The following is a 22,267-nucleotide window of genomic DNA, read 5'->3' as shown; positions in this document are numbered from 1 at the left end:
TTATGTCAAGGAATACTAGACCTGCTGACTGGCTGGCTTTGGCATGGCTAACTATAACTGGGCTCAGACCATTTACTGAACCACAAATGGCCTAACCATGCTGTAGGTAGTAGGTTATGTCAATCTAGCTTGTGTGGTTGGTTGATCTCTAGTTCAGTGTGTTGTATGAGCCCCAGAAAGTAGGCTTTAAGGAAATTATGGTTAAATAAATCATTAATAAGCATTGTATAAACACAGCTTTTATCTTTGTGCATGTCTTGAAAGTTCAATCATTCTCCCAGTAGAGGGAGGTTCTTTCAACTAGAACAGGCAAGTCAAACTCGCGACGTCACGTTACATCGCGCTACGTATCGTGACTTTTTCCCCATTGCCAGCAATGGAGAGGGCACGGTTTCGTTGTGATGCATCCGGCCTGTGGGCCGGCAGTTTGACATGCCTCAACTAGAATAATCCCAGTTTAAGAACAGGACTGGGTATAGCTTATTCCAAGCTTTATTCTTTGGATTTATAAATGATTCAGAATAATCTTGACTTACCTGCAGAGTTAACGTGATGGGCTTGCTCCACTTCTCTTTCTTTCTCTTTCCAGGTTGGGGCCATGGCCACCTTTACACGGCAAGAGTTTTACCAGCAGCTGTTGAGCAGTTGTGTATTGCCGACTGCTCAGCAGGGTTTTGAACAGGTTTGGACTCTGCTGCTCTTGTGTCTAGCTTGCCGTCTCCTATGGAGGTTATGTAAGTAGAGGCTGAGTTTGTCTACCTACGAGATAAAATTGAATTAGCTAGTTTTCAGCTCACTGTTGTTTCATTATCCAACTGGGTAACATCATCGGTATGAGTGAGTTTGGGGATTGCAGCCTGTTTATATATAACAATTTGTTCCACAAGTTTTGGTGGGTATGTAGTTTTCTCTTTGATGGTTCCTTGACATGGGTATTTTTTTTTATTACACACACACACACTCCATATTATGGCTAGGTGTGTTGGGTGAACCCAGCCATGGTGAGCTTCTCTTTCTCTCATCCAAGCTCCCTGCCTCTTCTTTTCCAGCTCTGCCATCCTATGCTAAGCACCTGAGCACCGTCGCTAGTGGCTTCTATGCCCTCTATCACTTTTTTCAGCTGCAGATGGTGTGGGTTGTGCTCCTCAGCCTCTTGTGCTACCTGGTTTTATTCCTCTGCCGCCACTCAACCCAGCGTGGAGTTCTGCTTTCCATCACCATCCTCATCTATTTGCTTATGGGGTAAGTGAGGAATGTGGGAGGCGTAATTAAAAGGCAAGACACAGGCAAGAGCAGTTCATGAGGAAAGGGTTAACTAATCCAGTAGTATGTCACACCAACAGGAGAGACTAGTCAATAAGGGGGACACCTCTCATAAGGGAGCACAAGATAAACAGGTGTCCTTAAGAGTTGGAGGCTGGTTACAAGAATGTATATTTATCCTGTTTTGGCCAGCCCCATTTGAGGTTTGCCTACTTCACGGGTGGAAGCCACATAAACCACCTACACTTCTCCAAATAAAAATAAGTTGAATAATCCTTAGGTTTTACATACAGTCACTCATGTGCTCGTTATCTCCCGCGTAGATTACTGCAATGCTCTCTACATGGGGCTGCCCTTGAAGACCACTCGGAGGCTTCAGCTGGTGCATCCCGATACTCCCATATTACACCCCTCCTGCATGAGCTGCATTGGTTACCAGTTGCCCTCCGAGTGAGATTCAAGGTGCTGGTTCTTACCTATAAAGCCCTACATGGCTTAGGCCCGGGTTACTTACAGGACCGTCTGCTGCCAGAAATGACTTCCCATCGCCCTGTGCGCTCACACAGAGAGGGCCTCCTTAGGGTGCCGTCCGCCAGACAATGTCGGCTGGCGACCCCCAGGGGGAGGGCCTTCTCTGTGGGGGCACCTGCCTTGTGGAATCAGCTCCCCCGGGAGCTCCGGATGGCCCCAGATCTCCGGTCCTTTCATCGTGACCTCAAGACATACCTTTTCCAACAGGCCAACCTGGACTGATGATAAGGGTTTTTAATTATGTTTTTAATGTTTTTTTTTATTGAAAAGTTTTACAATACAGTTTTCCTTTAAAGAACCCCCCCTTCCCCCACCCTCCTCCCCCCCTACCTCCCCCCTACCTCCCCCCCCTCCCTCCTCACCCCCCTACCTCCCCCCCTCCCCCCTCCCCCCCCCCGACTTCCCAGAGCTAAATACAAGGTATATATATATAAAAAAGCAATCATAAACAACCATATACTAACAATTACTAGTTCTAAAATCCATTACTCTCTAGCTTATATAGGATAAAACAATCCTTAGCAATATAAAATATATATAAAAAACTAAAATAAAAAAAAGAAAAAACAAAGCGAAGGAAGACTTATTTGAATGCTACGTAAAACTTCTTAACCCTATACTTGTTCTGGATAAACTCAATCCATTTTCTCCATTCCATAATATAATGTTCTTGCGAATGATCTTTCAAATAGGCCGAGATCTTCGCCATCTCTGCCAGGTCGGAAACCTTTAAAATCCACTCTTGTATAGTCGGCAGTTCCTCTTTCTTCCAATATTGACCTATCAAAAGTCTTGCTGCCGTAACTAAGTTCAACATCAACTTGGAGTCCACAACTGTAGCGTCAACCATTATTCCCAACAAAAAAAATTGTGGGCAAAATTTTATCCTCCGTTTAAAAACCTTCTGCATATTCCACCAGACTTTTATCCAAAAAGCCTTAACCTTTTTACATGTCCACCATATGTGAAAATATGTTGCATCTTCATCACCGCACCTCCAACATTTAGGCTGGTAATTCGGATACATACTTGCAAGCTTTTTAGGATCTAAATGCCATCTATAAAACATTTTATAAAAGTTCTCTCTTAAATTTTGAGCTTGAGTAAATTTTACATTCCTCACCCAAATCTTTTCCCACATATCCATTGTAATAACTTCCTGAATGTTTTGGGCCCATTTTATCATGCAATCCTTAACCAGCTCTGTTTCTGAATCAATCTCTATCAATGCAAGATATATCCGTTTAATATGTGCTGGTCCCTGATTTCTAATTTGCTTTATCAAATTTTCATCAGTCATTACAAATCCATTTTTCTGGTCTTCTTTCCACCTGGCCCGTAACTGAATATATTGAAACCAAGTTCGAACAACCTTCTCTTCTCGCAAGAAATTATATGATTTCAGGCACCAAACATTCCTTTCCAAACTTAAAATTTCCTTATAGGTAGTCTCATCGTGTTTGAAACCAGCATGTATATTTTCTATTGCGTGTTTTGGAATTGCCCACAATGGTATCTTGCTGCTTAACTTGTATCTGTACTTCTTCCAAACTCTCAGCAGTGCCTGTCTTAAAATATGCATCCTAAACACAGAATCTACCTTCTTGTCATACAACAAATATGCATGCCAGCCAAACAACAAATCATGGCCCTCAAGATTTAATAACCTCGGTTGCGTCAAATTAATCCAATCGCTTATTCCTACCAATGCAGCAGCTTCATAATATAATTTAAGATTTGGCAATTTAAGGCCACCTCTCTCACGAGTATCCTGCATAATCTTAAGTTTAACTCGTGGCTTTTTCCCTGCCCACACAAATTTATTGATACCACGCTGCCATTCCTCCAGATTAGAATCTTTCTTAAGAATCGGTATCATTTGAAATAAAAATAAAAATTTGGGCAGGACATTCATTTTCACTGCTGCAATCCGTCCCAACAAAGACAATTGCAATTTTTCCCAACTCTCCAATTCTTTTTGAATTTTCCCCCATAGTTTTTCATAATTATTTTTATATAGCTTTGTATTAGAGGGCGACAAAGTCACCCCCAAATATTTAACCCTTTTAACAATCTCAAATCCAGTTAATCCTTCTAAAAGAGCCTTCTGTGAAACTGTCATATTTCTAGCCAAAATTTTAGTTTTCTGTATATTTACTTTAAATCCAGAAACCTTCCCATATTGTGTTATTAGCTCCATCAGGTCCACAACAGAGTTCTCTGGCTGGGTCACTGTAACAACCAGATCATCTGCAAATGCTCTCAATCTGTAGTCCTGATCTCCAACTTGTATCCCCTTAATTTTTTCCGAGTTCCGAATCTTAACCAATAATATCTCTAATGTTAACACAAATAACAAGGGCGATAGCGGACACCCTTGCCTTGTGCCCTTCTCAATATTACATGCTGTTGTCAGGCTATTGTTAACTATGATTCGGGCAGTTTGTTTTTGATATAATGCCCTAATCGGTTGTAGAAATTTTTCCCCAAAATCCATTTTGTCTAAAACTTTCAACAAAAATTGCCAATTCAATTGATCAAAAGCCTTTTCAGCATCTAAAAAGATTAGCGCTGCAGAGATCTGGTTGTGCCTTTCCAAAAACTCTAACACATCAACTATATGTCTCACGTTATTTTTCATTTGTCTACCACTAATAAACCCCGTTTGATCCCCATGAACCACCTGTTGTAGAACCCTCATCAGTCTATTAGCCAAAACCTTAGCAAATATCTTATAATCTGTATTTAATAGCGATATCGGTCTGTAATTTTTAACTAAAGTAGCATCCTGGTCTTCCTTCGGAATCAAAGAAATAAAAGCTGTTCTCCAAGACGGTGGCACCTTTCCCCCCCTCTGGATTGTCTGGAACAGTTCCTTTAACGGTTTTATCATCTCTAATTGTAAGTTCTTATAATAGGCCGCGATCAAGCCATCCGTGCCTGGTGCTTTATCCACCTTCAGTTCCTTAATAGCTGTAAAAATTTCTTCTTCTGTAATCAGCTGATTAATCCCCTCTTTTTGTACTTGCGTAAGAACCGGGATGCTAGCATTCTCCAAGTACGTATCAATATCTTTTGCATTAATATCCTCTTTAGTATATAATTTCGAATAAAAATCCACAAAAGCATCCTTAATAAGATTCTGTTGAAACACGACCCTTCCTTTATACTCAATCTTATCTATATTAGATGCTCTTTGTTTTTTCCTCAGTCTATAAGCTAACCATCTGCCTGGTTTATTAGCATTGCAAAAAGTATTATGCCTAGCAAACCGCAGATTGGTCGCCACTTGATCAGCCATTAATTTATCAAATTGTCCTCTTAACAATCTAATAGCCTCCTTGATCTTCACATCCTCTGGGTTCAAAATCAAAGCCTTTTCTTTTTCCTTTATTTCATTCTCCAGTTCTTTCCTTCTAGTTTCCACTGCTTTTAATGTTTTTATTGGTTTTAGTGGGGCTTTGTGATACTTTAATTTTTTTTTAAATATTTGTATTCTGTATTTTATTGTTGTTAGCCGCCCTGAGTCCTTCGGGAGATAGGGCGGCATATAAGTCCCATAATAAATAAATAATTCATGGAGTCAGTTGCATTTCTAGTCACCCAGTCCTTTGACATGAAGGCATTCCTTTTTACTGGAAAGTTCAGCAAGAGAATTTTGAAACTTATCTGGATCTTAGGGAAAGGAAAGGAAAGATAGCAAACAAAGGACTGATACCCAAAGATAATGGCTCTTTTTTTGTTTCCTGCTTTTCCCTCCTCCTCTATAGAGAGATGCATATGGTAGACACTGTGAGTTGGCATAAGATGAGAGGTAAGTGACAGTTCTCCTTCTGTTCATATCTTCTGGTTTTAGTGTGATAAGGTGTATCAGAAAAATCTTATGTGTTGAAAGAAAGTGCTACCTTTCCAAAAGCATAAAGTACTATTCAGCATGTGTACCAGTCGTAGCTTCGCAGCTAGGAAATTCCATCAAGACTTATAAACTGAGTTGTTATTAGAACAAATGATATGGGCTTCCATTCATAAATCCCATTCGATCTGAATACCTTTGCCGGATCAAAGAAAAATAATTTGTGCTCGTAACCCTACTCTGAGGCAACAAATTCTTTTAAGTTGCTTGTTAGGAATGTCAGCACTGACCCTCTCTCTCATTTCTACCACTAGGTGCCCAGATGATTGTGGCAATGAAGGCTGTGTCATTGGGCTTTGATCTGGACCGGGGCGAGGTGCCAACCATTCCATCCCCAGTTGAGTTCATGGGATATATCTACTTTGTTGGAACAGTTATATTTGGACCCTGGTTCCGCTTTCGCACCTATCTGCAGGCTGTAGAGAGCAGGAAAATAGTGAGTGCACTCTAATGTCTATTATTGGCAGTGTGGTGGGCAAGATCTGCTCGGTGGGAAAAGGATGGGCCACATTTAGCTTTGAAGATTTATTAAAAATGATGCCTTCAGCCTGGGCATTTTTCTCCAGGCTTCCTATAGTTGCAAATGATCAAGCCATGACAAGCGTTCTTTAATTTTTCTATTTAGACTCAGAGTTGGAAAGGTTTGGGCCATGGAGAAGGAAGAACCTCTATTTTTTTTATAGAAACCATACTACAGTTATGTTTATGAAATGATTATTTGAATTAACTGATTGTTTTCTTTCATTGGCCAGAATAGAAGCAGCCATATTTTTTACAGAGTAGTTGGATAGCATCCTGCCAACATCTTTCAGTCTTTCTTGTGTAGAGGAGAAACAGTAAAGTGGAATGTTAAACACTATTCCAAACCTTCAATGGTACATTCATCAAGAATTTATATAAAGTGCAACCCTTACACTAGTTAACCCTCTACCAACTTAATCATTCCATTAAGAGAGGATTGTGCCACCTTTGGGCGGGGAGGGAGGGAGGGATGCACTCTGTCTTTGAATGACTTGCTAATGGTCCCATTGCAAAACTCAGGTGGGTGGGGACTAAGAAGTAGGAAGTAAATAAGCACACATTTTTTTAAAATCCCATTTATATCCCGCCCTTCTCCGAAGACTCAGGGCGGCTTACAATTTAAAGCACAAATCAATGTGCTTAGCAATAGTCTTCATTCTATGTATATGCCTGCTTATTAGAGCTTTCACCCCCCCCCCACCCCCCAAGCGGCATTATTACAAAGTCAACTTAATTGCCCCCAACAATCTGGGTCCTCATTTTACCTACATAGGAAGGATGGAAGGCTGAGTCAACCTTGAGCCTGGTGGGACTCGAACCTGCACTAATTGCAGGCAGCTGGTGTTACTTAAGGAGGCATTAGCCCACTGCTCCACCAAGGCTATTAAACGGAAGTGAACTGGTTTAAAATATAGTTAAATCTTTCTTATTACATGCTACCTCCACCAGCAGAGTATCTCTAGACAATTATCGGCCACCCAAGTGGATCAGATAGGAAACACACAAGATAAGCCAATTCTACTTTATTGTAAGGTTTTTTTAAACAGAATCTTGCAAGTCTGAAGGTACAAATCTTCCACTGTCATTCTTTACCACTGATAAGTTAGGGCAGATCCTTTCTAGGTTCCTTTCTCTGCCTGTTACTCAGCTGTGGGCTCAAGGTTTTTGTATCTATGCATGGGGTTGTACTGTGGGGGCTGCTTTGTAGCTGATGGAGATGCATGTGAAGGAACAACTACAGGGACTGGAATCCACACAGAGGATGCTCATTGCATAATGATTGGTTTTGATTCCTTCCATGTAGACTTTCTCCTGGTTTCAGAAGGTCTTTCTGAGCTTCTTCCTCTGCCTTGTGTGCCTCATCATGTCCACCTGCGTAGCTCCCTATCTCTTCTCATACTTCATACCGCTCTACAGCTACAAGCAACTCAGGAAGTAAGTGCCTTCTTTTGAATTGGTGTTCTGAGATTCAATTTCCCATACGTTCCGTAACTGGAAATGAGTTTATTAAGTAAACTTGCCAGCAGAGTTAAAGGAGCTTTCAAATACCAAATTTGAATTAGGAATCAAGTAGATTTAGAAAAAAAAAACCCTGAGAAATATAAACATGAAATGTTTTGAAGTTCCTTATTCTTTACCTAAATTAATACCTCCATCAACCCTCTTCCGCAATACCTCTGGATTTTTAGCTGTGGCAAGACACATTTTGAGTTTAGTATTTTTTAAAGGACTTTTAGTATTCCCTTGATTTATTTTGGGGTTGGCTTTATGATGCCATCAGCACTGGATGAAATGGAGTAGAATCGACTGTACAGCTATGCCCTTGAAATGTCAGCTCATTTGTATGCAGATCACCAGCTCTACATGGATAGTTTGGAAACAGCAGCCCACTTTAATCCCAATCTTTCATTCTAAAAAGTACTGTTTAAGGAGTGTTGTGCTTATATGTTTATATGCCTTCCAGTATGTTCTGGAAGGCTTCTGATTGTCAGAATATTTTTAGTAGGGTGTCCATCATGCAATTGAAGATGACTGTGATATCTGTAATTAGACTGTGATAGTGCCTCAAGCACCTGATGTTGGGTCTAATCAAAAAAGAAAATGGCAGCTTGTTAGTTGTTTAATTTAGCATTTCTCTTTACCATCCAGAAGAGATTCTTGCCAGATATTGTGTCTCAGAAGTGAAAAATGACCTGAGGGAAGCACCATTTACCATTGCGTTTTCTCAGGCTAAAAAAAACAAACATTAAGTTGATTATGACAGAGAAAATCTTTCTCTCCAGCTGAGGGTTCTTAATGATTCATATTGTACTTTCATCATCAGATTAAATATAGTGCTGTGGTAGAGAGCTGAGCATTTGTCTGTGTGAACATTTGGACTATAGCAAGTCCACTTGGCATTTCCTACAATTAAATTGTAGATCTTAAATTTTATCTAAGCTGATCATTTATTTCTAAACGACATCTTGCTTATCTTAACCTGAGAAAAAGAGGATTAGAACCATACTGAAGCTTGTACTTCTGATACTTGAATGTTTGTAATCCTACACTGCATGAAACAGAAAATCCAAAGAATATTGAAACATTTTTATGTAGGAATAAGGAATTGTGATTGTTTAGAAGTGGCTGAATTCTCATCAATGGCAGCCAGCAACAGGGAGAGATCCTGGAAATGGTAGCTCATCCACCTCAGTAGGCCTCTGGTTTGGTGACTCCACATTTTGGATTGAACAGTTGAGAGGTCAAGAGAAACTCAACAATTGTGGCATCTTTCAACAGCATGGGGATGTCATACTTTTCCCGCACGTAGTTAACTTTCCCAAGAGGTGCTTTTTCAGAAAAACACAATTCAGAATGTACAGTGACTTAATGAACTACTTTTTTCTCTCTTTCCACCAACTTTAACTTTGTTTAATCCTTCTCTCTCCTCCCTTGCTTTCTCTCATTGGGATCACATCCCTCGTGACAGGAAGCGCAGAAGCAGGTAATATGACTTAGATGATAGCATTTGGGTGCTTTTTTCCCCAGTCAGACATCTCATTCACAATTCCTGACATCTACATGACTGTTGTGTACATCTCACCGCCAGACCATTTGTTCTGTCACTTTATTGGGAACATTGTGATACGAGATTTCTTTCAAGCTTACTTCAGAGATGCTTGTGGCCCAGCAATTGTGGCCACAATGGTTTGTAGCACACTGGCATCAAGTCATTATGGCTCATCATTTGAGACAATATGTCTTCAGAGGTCTCTAACCTCTCCTGTGGCCTGTAGACATATATATTTCTGCATTAGTACCTCCTATAGTAGCTTTGCTCTGTCGGCATGTATAGGTCTACCTTATTACCTTGAAGCCATTCAGGGGCTCTGTTCCTCCATTGCAGTTGTATAAATTATGTAACAATCAATTTTGACAATTTGTCATGTGAGCTACAGTCAATAGATACCAAAAGTTAGTTTTTTATTCTCAGCATGCTATCACACTTTGTCCAACATTAGAAAAATCTGAAAGACATTTTTACTGAGAAGATGGCTGGGAAAAAAAACAGATGTAGAATTAAAACTGCTGAGAAGTTGTTAGACAATATTTTGAAACTCCACTGGTTGTTGGAGAAGAAGAAAGAGCTATGAAAACACAACACACCCCAGCTCCATGCCCAATTTGAATTTATGCTTTGTCCACCTAATAGTATGGTCAGCCCTAAATGAAGAAAATAAGCTCATTCTTGGTACAGCAGCTATTATTGGAAAGCAGAAAAGCAGATGATCAGTCTGGCCATGAGACATTATCATTAGAGATCAGATTGTTCAGCTCCGAATGAACTTTTTCTAGAACTTGATTGTTCTAGGACCTAGGTGGAACTTCATTGGTTTCCCGAGAAGGAAATGCCACATCATGGATGCTGGAAGAAAGACATTGGTACCTAACTTTGGGATTGATGAGGCAAGATATCTGTTAGTATATATTCCAGAAGTCAATGCTTTAACAGCAACTACTTTGCCTGTGAAGAGTATAACAGGTTTGCCTGTAAAGAGTATGACAAGTTTAAAATTAGGCAAGAAAAACAAAATGCACAGATATAGTATAGGTGGTACCTTGCTGAATAGTAGCAACTGTGAGAAGGATATTGGAGTCCTAGTGGACAATAACTTAAATATGAGCCAGCAGTGTGCTGCAGCTGCCAAAAAAGCCAACACAGTGCTAGGCTGCATTAACAGGGATAGAATCAAGATTACATGAAATGTTAATACCACTTTACAATGCCTTGGTAAGGCCACACTTGGAATACTGCATCCAGTTTTGGTCACCACGATGTAAAAAAGACATTGAGACTCTAAAAATACAGAGAAGAGCAACAAAGATGATTAGGGTACTGGAGGCTAAAACATATAAGAAACGGTTGCTGGAATTGGGCATGTCTAGTTTAATGAAGAGAAGGATGAGAGGGACATGATAGCATGTTCCATTATCTCAGGAGCGGCCACAAAGAAGAGGGAGTCAAGCTATTCTCCAAAGCTCCTGAAGGCAGGACAAGAAGCAATGGATGGAAACTAACCAAAGAGAGGAGGAGAAATTTCCTGACAGAACAATTAACCAGTGGAACAACCTGCCTCCAGAAGCGGTGAATGCTCCACACTGGAAGTTTTTAAGAAGAGACTGGACAGCCATTTGTCTAAAATGGTATAGGATTTCCTACCTGCGCAGGGGGTTGGACTAGATGACCTCCAAGGTCCCTTCCACATTATTATTATTAAATCTGGGTGATTTTCCATGCCACAGAAGGATAGAATAGAATTCTTTATTGGCCAAATGGTTGGACACAGTAGGAATTTGTCTCAGATGCATAAGTTCTCAGTGTACATACAAATGTTAGTGATAAATCATGATAATAACATAAAAATACATTCATCATAAATCATAAAATACTTCATCATAAATCATAAGGGCTTCCTGCTTTCTCCAGTAATGATTAGTTAAGAATCATTAACTCAATAGATTCCATTACTGAATTAGCATTAGTCCATCTCCATGCTCATATTCCCAGAGTATTTCCTAGCTGGAAAAATCTGCAGTCTGACTTGTTTACTTTCAAGAAAACAGCCACAGTGAAGAACATTGTATGTACAGGTAGTTTTTGACTTTATGATCATTTTTTTAGCAACCATTTGAAGTTCTGAGGAAAAAAGTGATGACCGGTCTTCCCAGGGATCGCTATTCGGGTGCTTGGTAACCGTCACACATTTACAACGGTCGCAGTTTCCCATGGTCATGTGATTGCCATTTGCAACCATTCCATCTAGCTTCTGACAAGCAAAGTCATTGGGAAGCCGGCAGATTAGGTCCTACATTGTGACTCACTTAATGACCATGATTATTTGTTTAACAACTGTGGCAAAAAAACAGTCATAGAATTGGGTACAGTCACATGACGCCTCGCTTAACGATCACACAGCTTAATGATCAATTTTCCAATCCTATTGTCATAAATTAAGGATTACCTATAGGGTGAAAAGGGCTATTGCATATATAAAAAATTAAGCAGATGTGCAGTTGGCTGCAATTGTCACTGTGCCCAATGCTGGCTGAGAAACTATTAGAGGAGAAGTGCAAACTAGTGGAAAGCCTGGATTTGGGACTTTTTGATTTTCTTCCTGGCAGGATTTATTCTTTTAAAATCAGCATACAAACACCCACCCCAAACCCACCAGCCTAGTCTAGCTCAAAGGAGCAAGTGCCTTTAACGCAATGTTTTCTACAGAATTTAATCAATGGGGGGTAGCTTGCCAGGAGGGAGAAAAAGCAGTTGTTTTTTTGTTAAGGGAGCATGGCAAAAAAAAGGCAAGAGTAATCAGAATGTGAACAAAAAAAAAAATGGCAGCTGAGTCAAACAGGCGAGATCTTGTCACATAATCACCAGAAAATCCCCCCCCCTCCAGTTTAAGTGGGAGCAAGAGGTTTTTAGGAGGCTTCCAGTATTGGATTTATTTCTTACTTGTTTTCTGTTTGACTTCTCTCCTTTCCTTTCCTTTCTTGTGCGTGCCAGAAGTACCTTAATGAGGTAAGTCTCTCTGGGGCCTTAGACTTCTCTTGGAAAAGTGGGTGTGCAAATGTTTCATGAGTGTCTAAATTCTCTCTTCTTATGTGCAGGTGGCTCAGGGCTTACGAGAGTGCCAGTTCCTTCCATTTCAGCAATTACTTTGTGGGCTTTCTGTCTGAGACCACAGCCACCCTGGCAGGATCAGGTTTTAGAGAGGAAAAGGAGAATCTGAAATGGTGAGTGGTGTGGAAGATGGCCCCTGGGATCCTTTGCTTAAAATCCTAAAATTCTCAAAGAACAATTGGGAACAAAGCAGGCAAATCGGAAACGTCTTAAAATATATATACGAATAGCCTAGTCTGGCGAAGCTTTTAATACGATCTATTTTAGGAATGAAGTGAAAGATCATTTTTCTTTTAGATTTTGGTCTTCTTTTGAGCTTTCTCTCAGCTTTTTTCCAATGAGCTCAAGGCGATACGCAGTACTCCTGTATGCAAAAAAAAACACCACAAAAATTAAAAAAAAACCTATTACCTATTCTTTGCTCCAAGGTGTCTTTTTTTCACAGTGGTTTTCTTCCAAGGGGCAGTTAGAAGAAAGTGCAGACACTGATTCCTTAAAATGACATTTATTCACAATCAATTTCATGCATATTGCATGTATTTAGTTGAAAACCACCTGTAATTTAACATTCCTCTATTTGTCTACCTTTTGCATGCCAGTCACACATTTTTCCTCACTCATCAAGAGGAGGAAGCTCAGAGGTTCAGCCACCCAGTCCTAAGCAAAGGCATGTGATGAAGATCCAACACCAGAAAGGGGAGCTCCATAGTCTGGGTAGCCTAAAAAGCAGGTTAACAGAAGAGCAGATTCTAATTCTAACAATTCTTCAGCTATGCATTTGGGCGGAGGTTCAGCATGGCTGATGTTCTCGTATTGCTCAGGCCAAGGTTGTCATAGCTGATTTTTGTGAGTTCTTCCACGCAGTCCCAAACTAGTTCTAAGGTTGTAAGAGAGAATCTAAAACTTTGTCTGAAACAGCCCATTGAATCCATCCTCCCATTTCCATTCCAGTCCACTCCACTCCACTCTATTCTACCCTACCCTACTCTATTGTGTTCTGCTCTGCTCTGCTCTACTCTATTTTCTTTATAATATTTTTATCCCACCTTTATTACTTTTATACCTAACTCAAGGCAGAGAACATAGCTCATACCTCCTACCTCCTCCTGTTTTCCCCACAACAATAATGCTGTGAAGTGGTTTGGGCTGAGAGGTAGTAACTGGCCCAAAGTAACTCAGCTGGCTTTCATGTCTAAAGCGGGACATTTTTTCACTTTTCTCACATATCATGTTTCAGATCCCTGCATCCTTGTGAAACAAAATCTTTTTCAGTATTGGCACCATCACTAAGCTGACTTCCTTGTATGATGGTTTTGGTTGCACTATACCATCATCTCCAGTTCTAATAATAAAATTTGATGGTCTGCCTCAATAACTGCCTACCCTTTTGACCTGGAAGTTTCATCATATGGTACCCCAATTTCTCAAGATGTTTTAGACATCTCTGTATAGTTTTCTTAGCAATAATATAGAAATGGATTGACATTGACATTGCCTTGTTTGATTCTGGAGTTTCTTCTTCTAGATCAGGGGTGTCAAACTGCCAGCCTGTGGACTAGTTTCATCATACCGAAGCCATGACCACCCCATTGCTGGCATTGCAAAAAGTTGTGACACATCGGGACACGTCACGTGATGTGGCGAGTTTGACACCCGTGTTCTAGATGGATTTGCTTCCATTAATGACTAGAGCCCTCACCTGTCTTGGGTGCAATCCCAAAGCAAATGGGGCATCACTGACATTCAGAAAATCACCATCAGTCATTTGCAAGAGACAGCTTTACTTGGAAAAGCTTACATCCTGTGGTTTATTTATTTCATTTATTTTATTCTCTGTCTAATTAAAAAGACTGGGGATAAGGGGATCACAGTGAGTCAGAATTATAAATGTACTAGAATAAATCAAAACTATCAAACAAACAGCAACCATACAGTAAATAAACAATAAATTTATCCTTCTCCAGCATGGACACTAACAAAACCTCACGGGTTGAAAGCCCAGTGAAATAAAATTTTCTAAGAGAATATGTGTGACTTAATCTCTTCCCTTTTAATCTCACCAGCAGCAGTAATACTACCAGGAGCATCTGCTCCCACTAAAATCATTACTCTTCAGGTTACTGAAACTACTGCAAAATTCTGCCATGTTAATTTAATTGGGAAAATCAGGGCAATCAGAGACTGACAGAATAATATTGCCTGCTTAATTATAAACATAGTTTTGTTGCTTAATGCATATTTAGTAATAATACAGTATTTCAAATTTGTAGATCAGTGGACTATGAGATTAAGTGCAATGTTGTGGGAGAAACAGAACTGAATTTACCTTGGTGCCTCGATTACGAAAGCATTGCTCCTAAGTGGTTTCAAAAGGCTGATGGTAGTCCTTAAGTTGAAAAACACTCCACCTGTTTCTGTTACCTGTTCTTGAGACGTTTGGGGGTTATCTCCATGGGAACCAGAAAGCTGGGTTCTTTCACTCCTGTTTTCAAAACAAATACTTTGTTTGCTCCAGATTCTGTAGCCTGTTACTTTTTTATATTGAAGCCACCTTCCTGGGACAGCCGTCATCAGACAATTTCTAGAGTTCCTGCTAAGGTAGAAAAGACCGCAGGAGCTTCACGTCTTTTTAAACATGCCAGTTGGACAATTCTACACTTGTAGCTCAATCGATCCTTGATATCACAGATCCTCCTTGCATTTGCCCCAAGTAATTGTTGATTCATTTCACCTTTTTAGGGACCTGACAGTGTCTCATCCTCTGAGGGTGGAGTTGCCACGTTCTATGGTGGAGGTGGTAACCAGCTGGAACCTGCCCATGTCCCAGTGGCTAAACTCCTGTGAGAATGCTTACATCTGTCTTGTTTTTAGAACATTTAATGTCTTCTGAGTGGAGCTCTTAGCTTTAAGTGCCTGTGCCTAAAATCTTGTCAATGACTCCACCAGATAGGAGTCATATCTGTGGCTCTTCTTTATTTGTATTCCTGCTCTTATTTACTAAGAGGTTTCAGATCTGTCTTTACCCAGATTTCCCCAGATATGTACTTATAATGGTTATATTGGCTGAGGGTGATGGGAATACATCTACAAAAACAGAATGAAGAAAAGCTAGGCTAGATGCTTCCTATTTTTATGCATCTTTCGGTAGGTGCAGACGTAACTAGGGATTGTTTTAACTTGAAGGTATAGACTTTCATACATTTCTAAGGGAATTGCAGTAAGATGGTTGATTCAGTCATGGTTTGGTCAGGATCATATAGATTTTCTGCTCTCACTGTGGTGTACAAATGGCTGAGTTCATATGTTAAGCCAAAACTAAACAAAGGACATTATACATTGCACTTTGAGTGATAACAATTCTGGAGTTGTGAATTGAAGAATGGATAAAACAAAAGAAGATGGAAAGTGGGCTGTGCTTGCTAGCTCCACCTCTACTGATACATTATGTTCATTGGAGTTTGCCCCTCACATGATCTGAAGCTATGGGGCTGCCTTCCTAGATGTCACACGTGATTTTAGAACCACGTCTGGGAAGTGTGCCTCTGTAGGACTGTGTCTGTGTTGCAACACGTGGGCAACTGTGAAATTGCATGATAGAAGCAACACACACACACGGACACACACCGCTGGTTATGGGATTCTAATCAAATAGCTGTTAAAAAAACATACAGCTAAAATTAATTTTTGACAAATCCCAAATAATTATCTATTTTGCTATTTTGGGTCAAGAGATACAGGGCCTCCTATTAAATCTGATCTCGATCAGCAACCACCTCAAGCCAGAAATAGGGAATAATTATTATAAGGCATAATTAGCCTTCAGGGTTCATGACCAGAAATGTGAGGGCCATCAGCATACATACTTTTAAGGCCATGGCTACAAAAAATATTAGATGGAATAAAACTCTATTTAAAGGCAATATTTTTTATGAAAACATGGTTTGAGAGTTACCAGTAGCTTCCAAAAGGATGCCAATAGTTCATTCTCATAGAGGAGCTGGGCATATAATTCCTTAATGATTGGAATGATGGTCCAGAGTTTTTGGAGAGGGCAAGAAAAATGACTTAGCTGATTAACTCATTCTGTTTCAGATGTCTTTAAGAACTCCCTGAAACTGGGGATCTTCTCAGCCATCATCGTAACCTACGCAGCTAGTGCCCTCTTACACGTGAGTATCTCTTTATAAGCTCATTCCCATAGTCCATTTCTGCACCTTTTGCAGGACCAACGAATCTTTAAAAGTCTGAGTGCCAATCCTTAAATGATGTCAAATTAGTGTACCGTGAAGAAATCTCAGTGCATCATTATATAATGATCTGACAGATTCCGTCATCTATAGCAGGGGTGTCAAACTCAATTTCATTGAAGGCTGCATCAGCATTGCAGTTGCCCTTGGGGGCTGGATGGGTGTGGCCAGGGTGGGTGCGGTCTACTGGATGGGCGTGGCTGGAGTGCGTGTGGCCTACTGGGTGGGCATGGCCAGCTCTACATCGTTCACGTCAAGGGTACCTATGGAGGCTCGGGCAGGAGTGGGACAGATCTGAGGGTCTCTGGCAGAAGGAGATGGGACTGGGGCAAGTGCCAAGGCATGGTCCGCTGGAGGAACTGTTCCTCTCAGGCCATGTGGGGCAGGGCCTGCACGGTGGTGCAGAGGTCAAATGCCCAGCCCAGCCCTTAAGCACCCATGGCACTAAGCCCAGCCCCACTTCCCCAAGGGGGCGCCCCACTGCACTTACCTCCTCCTCAAGGCTGCTGCTGCTGTGTTTATTCTCCTTAGCCAGGTTGCTCATGATGGGTACGAGGGCAAAGTCAACAGGGAGGCCCACACTCCATGTGAGGAGACCTGGCTTTGTATCCAAAGCTTCCTTAGCAATAGGATGAGAGACCAAGGATAGGCCAAGGGGAGGGGGCAAGGGGATGGTGAAAGGGCAGCAGGGAAGGATTAAGACAGGACTTCCCTCAGACCCTCCCGCTCCTTCCTTCCTTCCTTCCTTCCTTCCTTCCTTCCTTCCTTCCTTCCTTCCTTCCTTCCTTCGAGTGGTGGGAAAATATTTGAGATGAGGGAGGGAGAAAAGCAGACAAGAAACGCAGCTGGGGAAGTGTCATCCTTCATGAGGAATGAAGAAATGCACCATCGCCTGGAAGTGGCCAGCACATGGCCCTCGCTTACTTCACATATCCGGCTTGGTGGGCTCTGGGGAAGGGGATGCCATGAGCAGCATGAGAGTCAATGTTACCTGCAGTGCTGCCCAGCCCCCACCCTGCCTGGTTTTGACAGGCAGCGGGGTGCTCTCCTCAAAGTGCTGAGAGGCTAAGCCGGGTGGCATGAATCTGAAGAGAAGCGCAACGCTGCCCAGCCCCTAGCCTGCCCAAAGTAGACAGGGCCATGTGCTGGCCGCTTACAGGCAATGGCGCATTTCTTCATTCCTCACAAAGGGTGATAGCTCCGCAGCGCATGTCCAGCAGGCGGGGCCAACACAGCAGGGGCTGGTCCCTCGCTTTTTCCAGACAGCCTTGTGGAGCTAAGCCTGAATGCGTTTCAGCATAGATGGCCACCACGAAACTCTACATTGGCTCCCAACCAGCCTGGGCCAGGGCCAAGACAGCGGGGGCCGTTCCCTCACTGTTTCCAGGATGGGTTCGCGGGCCATATGAAACCACTTTGCGGACCGGATCCAGCCCCCAGGCCTTGTGTTTGACATGTCTGATCTATACTTACTTGTCCCATCTCCCCATACATGCAGTAACAAGTAAATTGGGTGATATTTAGGAGAGATTGAGCAAGATAGAATGGCTGGAAATATCTAGATAGATAGAGAGATAGAGAGATAGAGAGATAGATATAGAGATATAAATATAGATTATTTATCGAGAGAGAGAGAGAGAGAGAGACAGACAGGTAGGTAGGTAGGTAGGTAAATCCCCTTTTGGAGTAAAGGCTGCTATTTCCCTCTTTTACTCTCTCTAGAATTTTTGACCAGATTCTTCCTTAAAGGCAAATTGTTTCCTTCTAACCTAGCCTTTACCCATTTGTACATGCTAAGTATGTGAAGGTTGGATTTCTGGGAGCTTCGGGGTACAGCAGATTCATTTCCTCAGAGGATCAATAGTGTAAGACCATTGAAATCTCCTCCCTGCCTCACAATAGCTAGGGAAGGTTTCTTTGCACTGTCTCCTCAGTGCTGTGGCCTGGCCTGGCTCACTGTGCTGGGTCTTCACCTTCTCTCAGACCATATTGCTTTGCACTGTGCTCTTTTTTTGTAAAGGTTTTGTTACTTTTTTACAATAGCAACCTTAGTGCCTAGTGTACAGCATGTTGTCTTGGTTCATGAATTTTTTTTACAATCATTAATAGTTAATTAACAGTCAATAATAATTATTTTTTATATTTATATAATTGGTATATCAATTGATAATATATTTCCTTGATCCTTTCTTCTCCCAAAGGTACCCTTCTTCTTCAGCATTAAACAAATAATTTTTGATTTTTAATATTATCCATATTTAAATGATTAAATAAAAACATTTTCTTCTATATTTATATCAATAATAATAGCATCCATATATGTAGCATTTTTTTCTAGTAATCTGTCATAAGTGCCATGGTCTCTGTAATTAGCCTTGTCAAGCTGGCCAAAACTCAAAATCCAAACAGTCCAATTTTACATAGTTCTTGTCTTTATAATTTTTATAATCCACTGTAATTTTCAATTGTCCAGGTTTCAGTAAAATCAATGTTCTATAACAATTTGTTATAAAACAATTTGTTTTCCAGCTCTTTCAGGCAAAAAGTTCTTATTATTTTTCTTTATATATATATATAAAGGAGAGTGCAAAAGTTGGGTTGAAACTAAACATTAAGAAAACCAAGATCATGGCATCCGGCCCTCTCAATTCCTGGCAAATAGATGTTTCTTTGGCTTCTTACCATCTGCCCTTTCTTTGGTTTACTGATTTTGTTCTCCATTTGGTTGATCAATGAATGATACAAAGACAACATGAGCTTCGGCAAACACAGCACCAGAGAGGCGGGACAGAAATGCTTTTAAATCTATCAAAATAATAATAAATAAAGCATCCTACTGAACAAAATCTAAAGAGTTCCTCACTTAAGGTTAGTATAGGTCTAGTTTACAAGCAATCTATGGAGTGTATCTCTGAGAGTTTCCAATAGAAAAAGCTTTAAATTTCAAAGGGAAAATATAATTTTCTTAATTAGCATCTCCTATTCCATCAATTGGGGAAGAAATGGAGGTAGTGACAGATTTTATTTTCCTGGGCTCCAAGATCACTGCAGATGGGGACTGTAGCCAAGAAATTAAAAGACGCTTGCTCCTTGGGAGGAAAGCCATGGCAAATCTAGACAGCACACTAAAAAGCAGAGACATCATCCTGTCAACAAAAGTGCGTATAGTCAAGGCTATGGTCTTCCCAGTTGCAAGGTATGGCAGTGAAAGCTGGACCATAAAAAAGGCTGAGCACCAAAGAATTGAGGCCTTTGAACTCTGGTGCTGGAGAAGACTCCTGCGAGTCCCTTGGACTGCAAGGCGATCAAACCAGTCAGTCCTAGAGGAGATCAACCCTGACTGCTCTTTAGAAGGCCAGATGCTGAAGCTAAAACTCAAATACTTTGGCCACCTAATGAGAAGGAAGGATTCACTGGAGAAGAGCCTAATGCTGGGAAAGATTGAGGGCAAGAGAAGAAGGGGACGACAGAGAATGAGGTGGCTGGATGGAGTCACTGAAGCAGTAGGTGTGAGTTTAATGGACTCCAGAAGATGGTAGAGGACAGGAAGGCCTGGAGGAACATTGTCCATAGGGTCACGATGGGTCGGACACGACTTCGCAACTAACAACAACAACAAATTCCATCAATTCTTGCTAGTTGCAGAAAGTTCACTGCACAGAACTGAGTAGGAACCATTATGAATGAAAGCAATTCTTATCTCTGAAAATCCAGATTTCTAGCCCCATCGCCGTCATCCCACCTTCCAAACCAAACCAAACCAAACCAAACAGTCCTATCCCACTAAGTTGGTAAGTGATAGAAATCTGTTCCCAGGCAGTCAATCTTTGGCTATTTCCACAACACACGAACTTAGTTAATGAATACATATATCATCATGCTACATTCCTATTATACATTATAAACCTTAATGTCAACAGCTCATTGTATCTTGTGAATCCCAAAAAAAGCAAGCATCTTAGGATGCCTGGAAGCCAGACTTCATAAATTCTGGTAACATAAGTTAAACTATCCAGTTTATGAACTTCCAAAATGGAAGCCTAGGAGATGATGTTTCAGGAAAGCAAGGTGACATCGTTGGTATCTTGGTCAATCTGAATGGCCCATCCTCAAAACCAGTTAAAATAATTAGATCGAAGGTTGTGCCAGTGATCAGCAGGAAGTTGGGTTTCATGAAAAAACTGAATATATGGGCCAGCATCTGAGATGACTTCAAGGACCAGATCACTAGGGAAATTTACTCAGCAGACTTAGAGAAAGAAGAAACAGAGTGGCAGGAAGAGGAGGTACGGGGGGGTGGGGGGGACTATTGAGAGTGAAATCCATGTTGATATCAAAAGCCCAGTGCAGGACTTCCGTTTTTGCGCCCGTAGTGCATGGCCGCGCGAGAGCGTATCTCCGCTTCCCATGGCTAGCTTTGCCCTGCCAGGGGACCCTAGAAGGCTCCAAAGTCACCCCGAAGAGGTGACCGTGAAGGAGAGGCACCCCGTTGATCACAAAGTGACAACAATCGTTTCGTTTGATCTGGGAAAAGCCCTCCGAACCCGACAGGACAAAGGCTAGCTGCATGTCAGCGTCTAGCCCAAGCTACTTGCAGCTGAGAAGTCCAAGAGCACTAACAAGAACAACGGTGAACAACGTGCTTGGAATTGGTGAGAGTTTTTGATCTTCTCTCCCTTATTTTGCAACTAAGTCCCTGGGAAAGATCCCTAAAGCAAAAAACCTCCAAAAGGATTTTGATGAAATTTTATATATGTATGTATATATAATATATACATAATATATGTATATATAATATATACACATACATACATACATATATAAAATTTCATCAAAATCCTTTAGAATATAATCTTAGCAGTTTGTTTTAGTTTCTAAGCTTGATCAGATTGTAGTGTTTTAAATTTAATTTCAGTATGTTTCTTTCCTCCTTAAAGGTTAAATTCGCTGCTTCCATCTATGAGGGAATAGGAATGTAGTCCCTTCCCCTCACTTTTGGAGGTTTTTTGCTTTAGGGATCTTTCCCAGGGACTTAGTTGCAAAATAAGGGAGAGAAGATCAAAAACTCTCACCAATTCCAAGCACGTTGTTCACCGTTGTTCTTGTTAGTGCTCTTGGACTTCTCAGCTGCAAGTAGCTTGGGCTAGACGCTGACATGCAGCTAGCCTTTGTCCTGTCGGGTTCGGAGGGCTTTTCCCAGATCAAACGAAACGATTGTTGTCACTTTGTGATCAACGGGGTGCCTCTCCTTCACGGTCACCTCTTCGGGGTGACTTTGGAGCCTTCTAGGGTCCCCTGGCAGGGCAAAGCTAGCCATGGGAAGCGGAGATACGCTCTCGCGCGGCCATGCACTACGGGCGCAAAAACGGAAGTCCTGCACTGGGCTTTTGATATCAACATGGATTTCACTCTCAATAGTCCCCCCCACCCCCCGTACCTCCTCTTCCTGCCACTCTGTTTCTTCTTTCTCTAAGTCTGCTGAGTAAATTTCCCTAGTGATCTGGTCCTTGAAGTCATCTCAGATGCTGGCCCATATATTCAGTTTTTTCATGAAACCCAACTTCCTGCTGATCACTGGCACAACCTTCGATCTAATTATTTTAACTGGTTTTGAGGATGGGCCATTCA

General features: G+C 41.3%; 1 protein-coding gene across 1 annotated transcript in view; it reads left to right on the top strand.

Annotated features, from left to right (window-relative positions):
* Positions 1–22,267, top strand: part of PORCN (porcupine O-acyltransferase) — a 32,921-nt gene that overhangs the window by 1,623 nt on the left and 9,031 nt on the right. Inside the window, exons 2-9 of the mRNA XM_081320886.1 lie at positions 590–734; positions 1,050–1,242; positions 5,565–5,608; positions 5,962–6,143; positions 7,533–7,663; positions 12,380–12,505; positions 15,132–15,232; positions 16,485–16,561. Of these exons, the coding sequence (XP_081177012.1) occupies positions 599–734; positions 1,050–1,242; positions 5,565–5,608; positions 5,962–6,143; positions 7,533–7,663; positions 12,380–12,505; positions 15,132–15,232; positions 16,485–16,561 (990 nt within the window). The 5' untranslated portion in view covers positions 590–598. The remainder of the gene's footprint in view (positions 1–589; positions 735–1,049; positions 1,243–5,564; positions 5,609–5,961; positions 6,144–7,532; positions 7,664–12,379; positions 12,506–15,131; positions 15,233–16,484; positions 16,562–22,267) is intronic.

Source organism: Vipera berus (genome assembly GCF_964194415.1).
Source record: "Vipera berus genome assembly, chromosome: 2".
Taxonomy (NCBI): domain Eukaryota; kingdom Metazoa; phylum Chordata; class Lepidosauria; order Squamata; family Viperidae; genus Vipera; species Vipera berus.
This window is presented reverse-complemented; position numbering and strand designations above follow the sequence as displayed.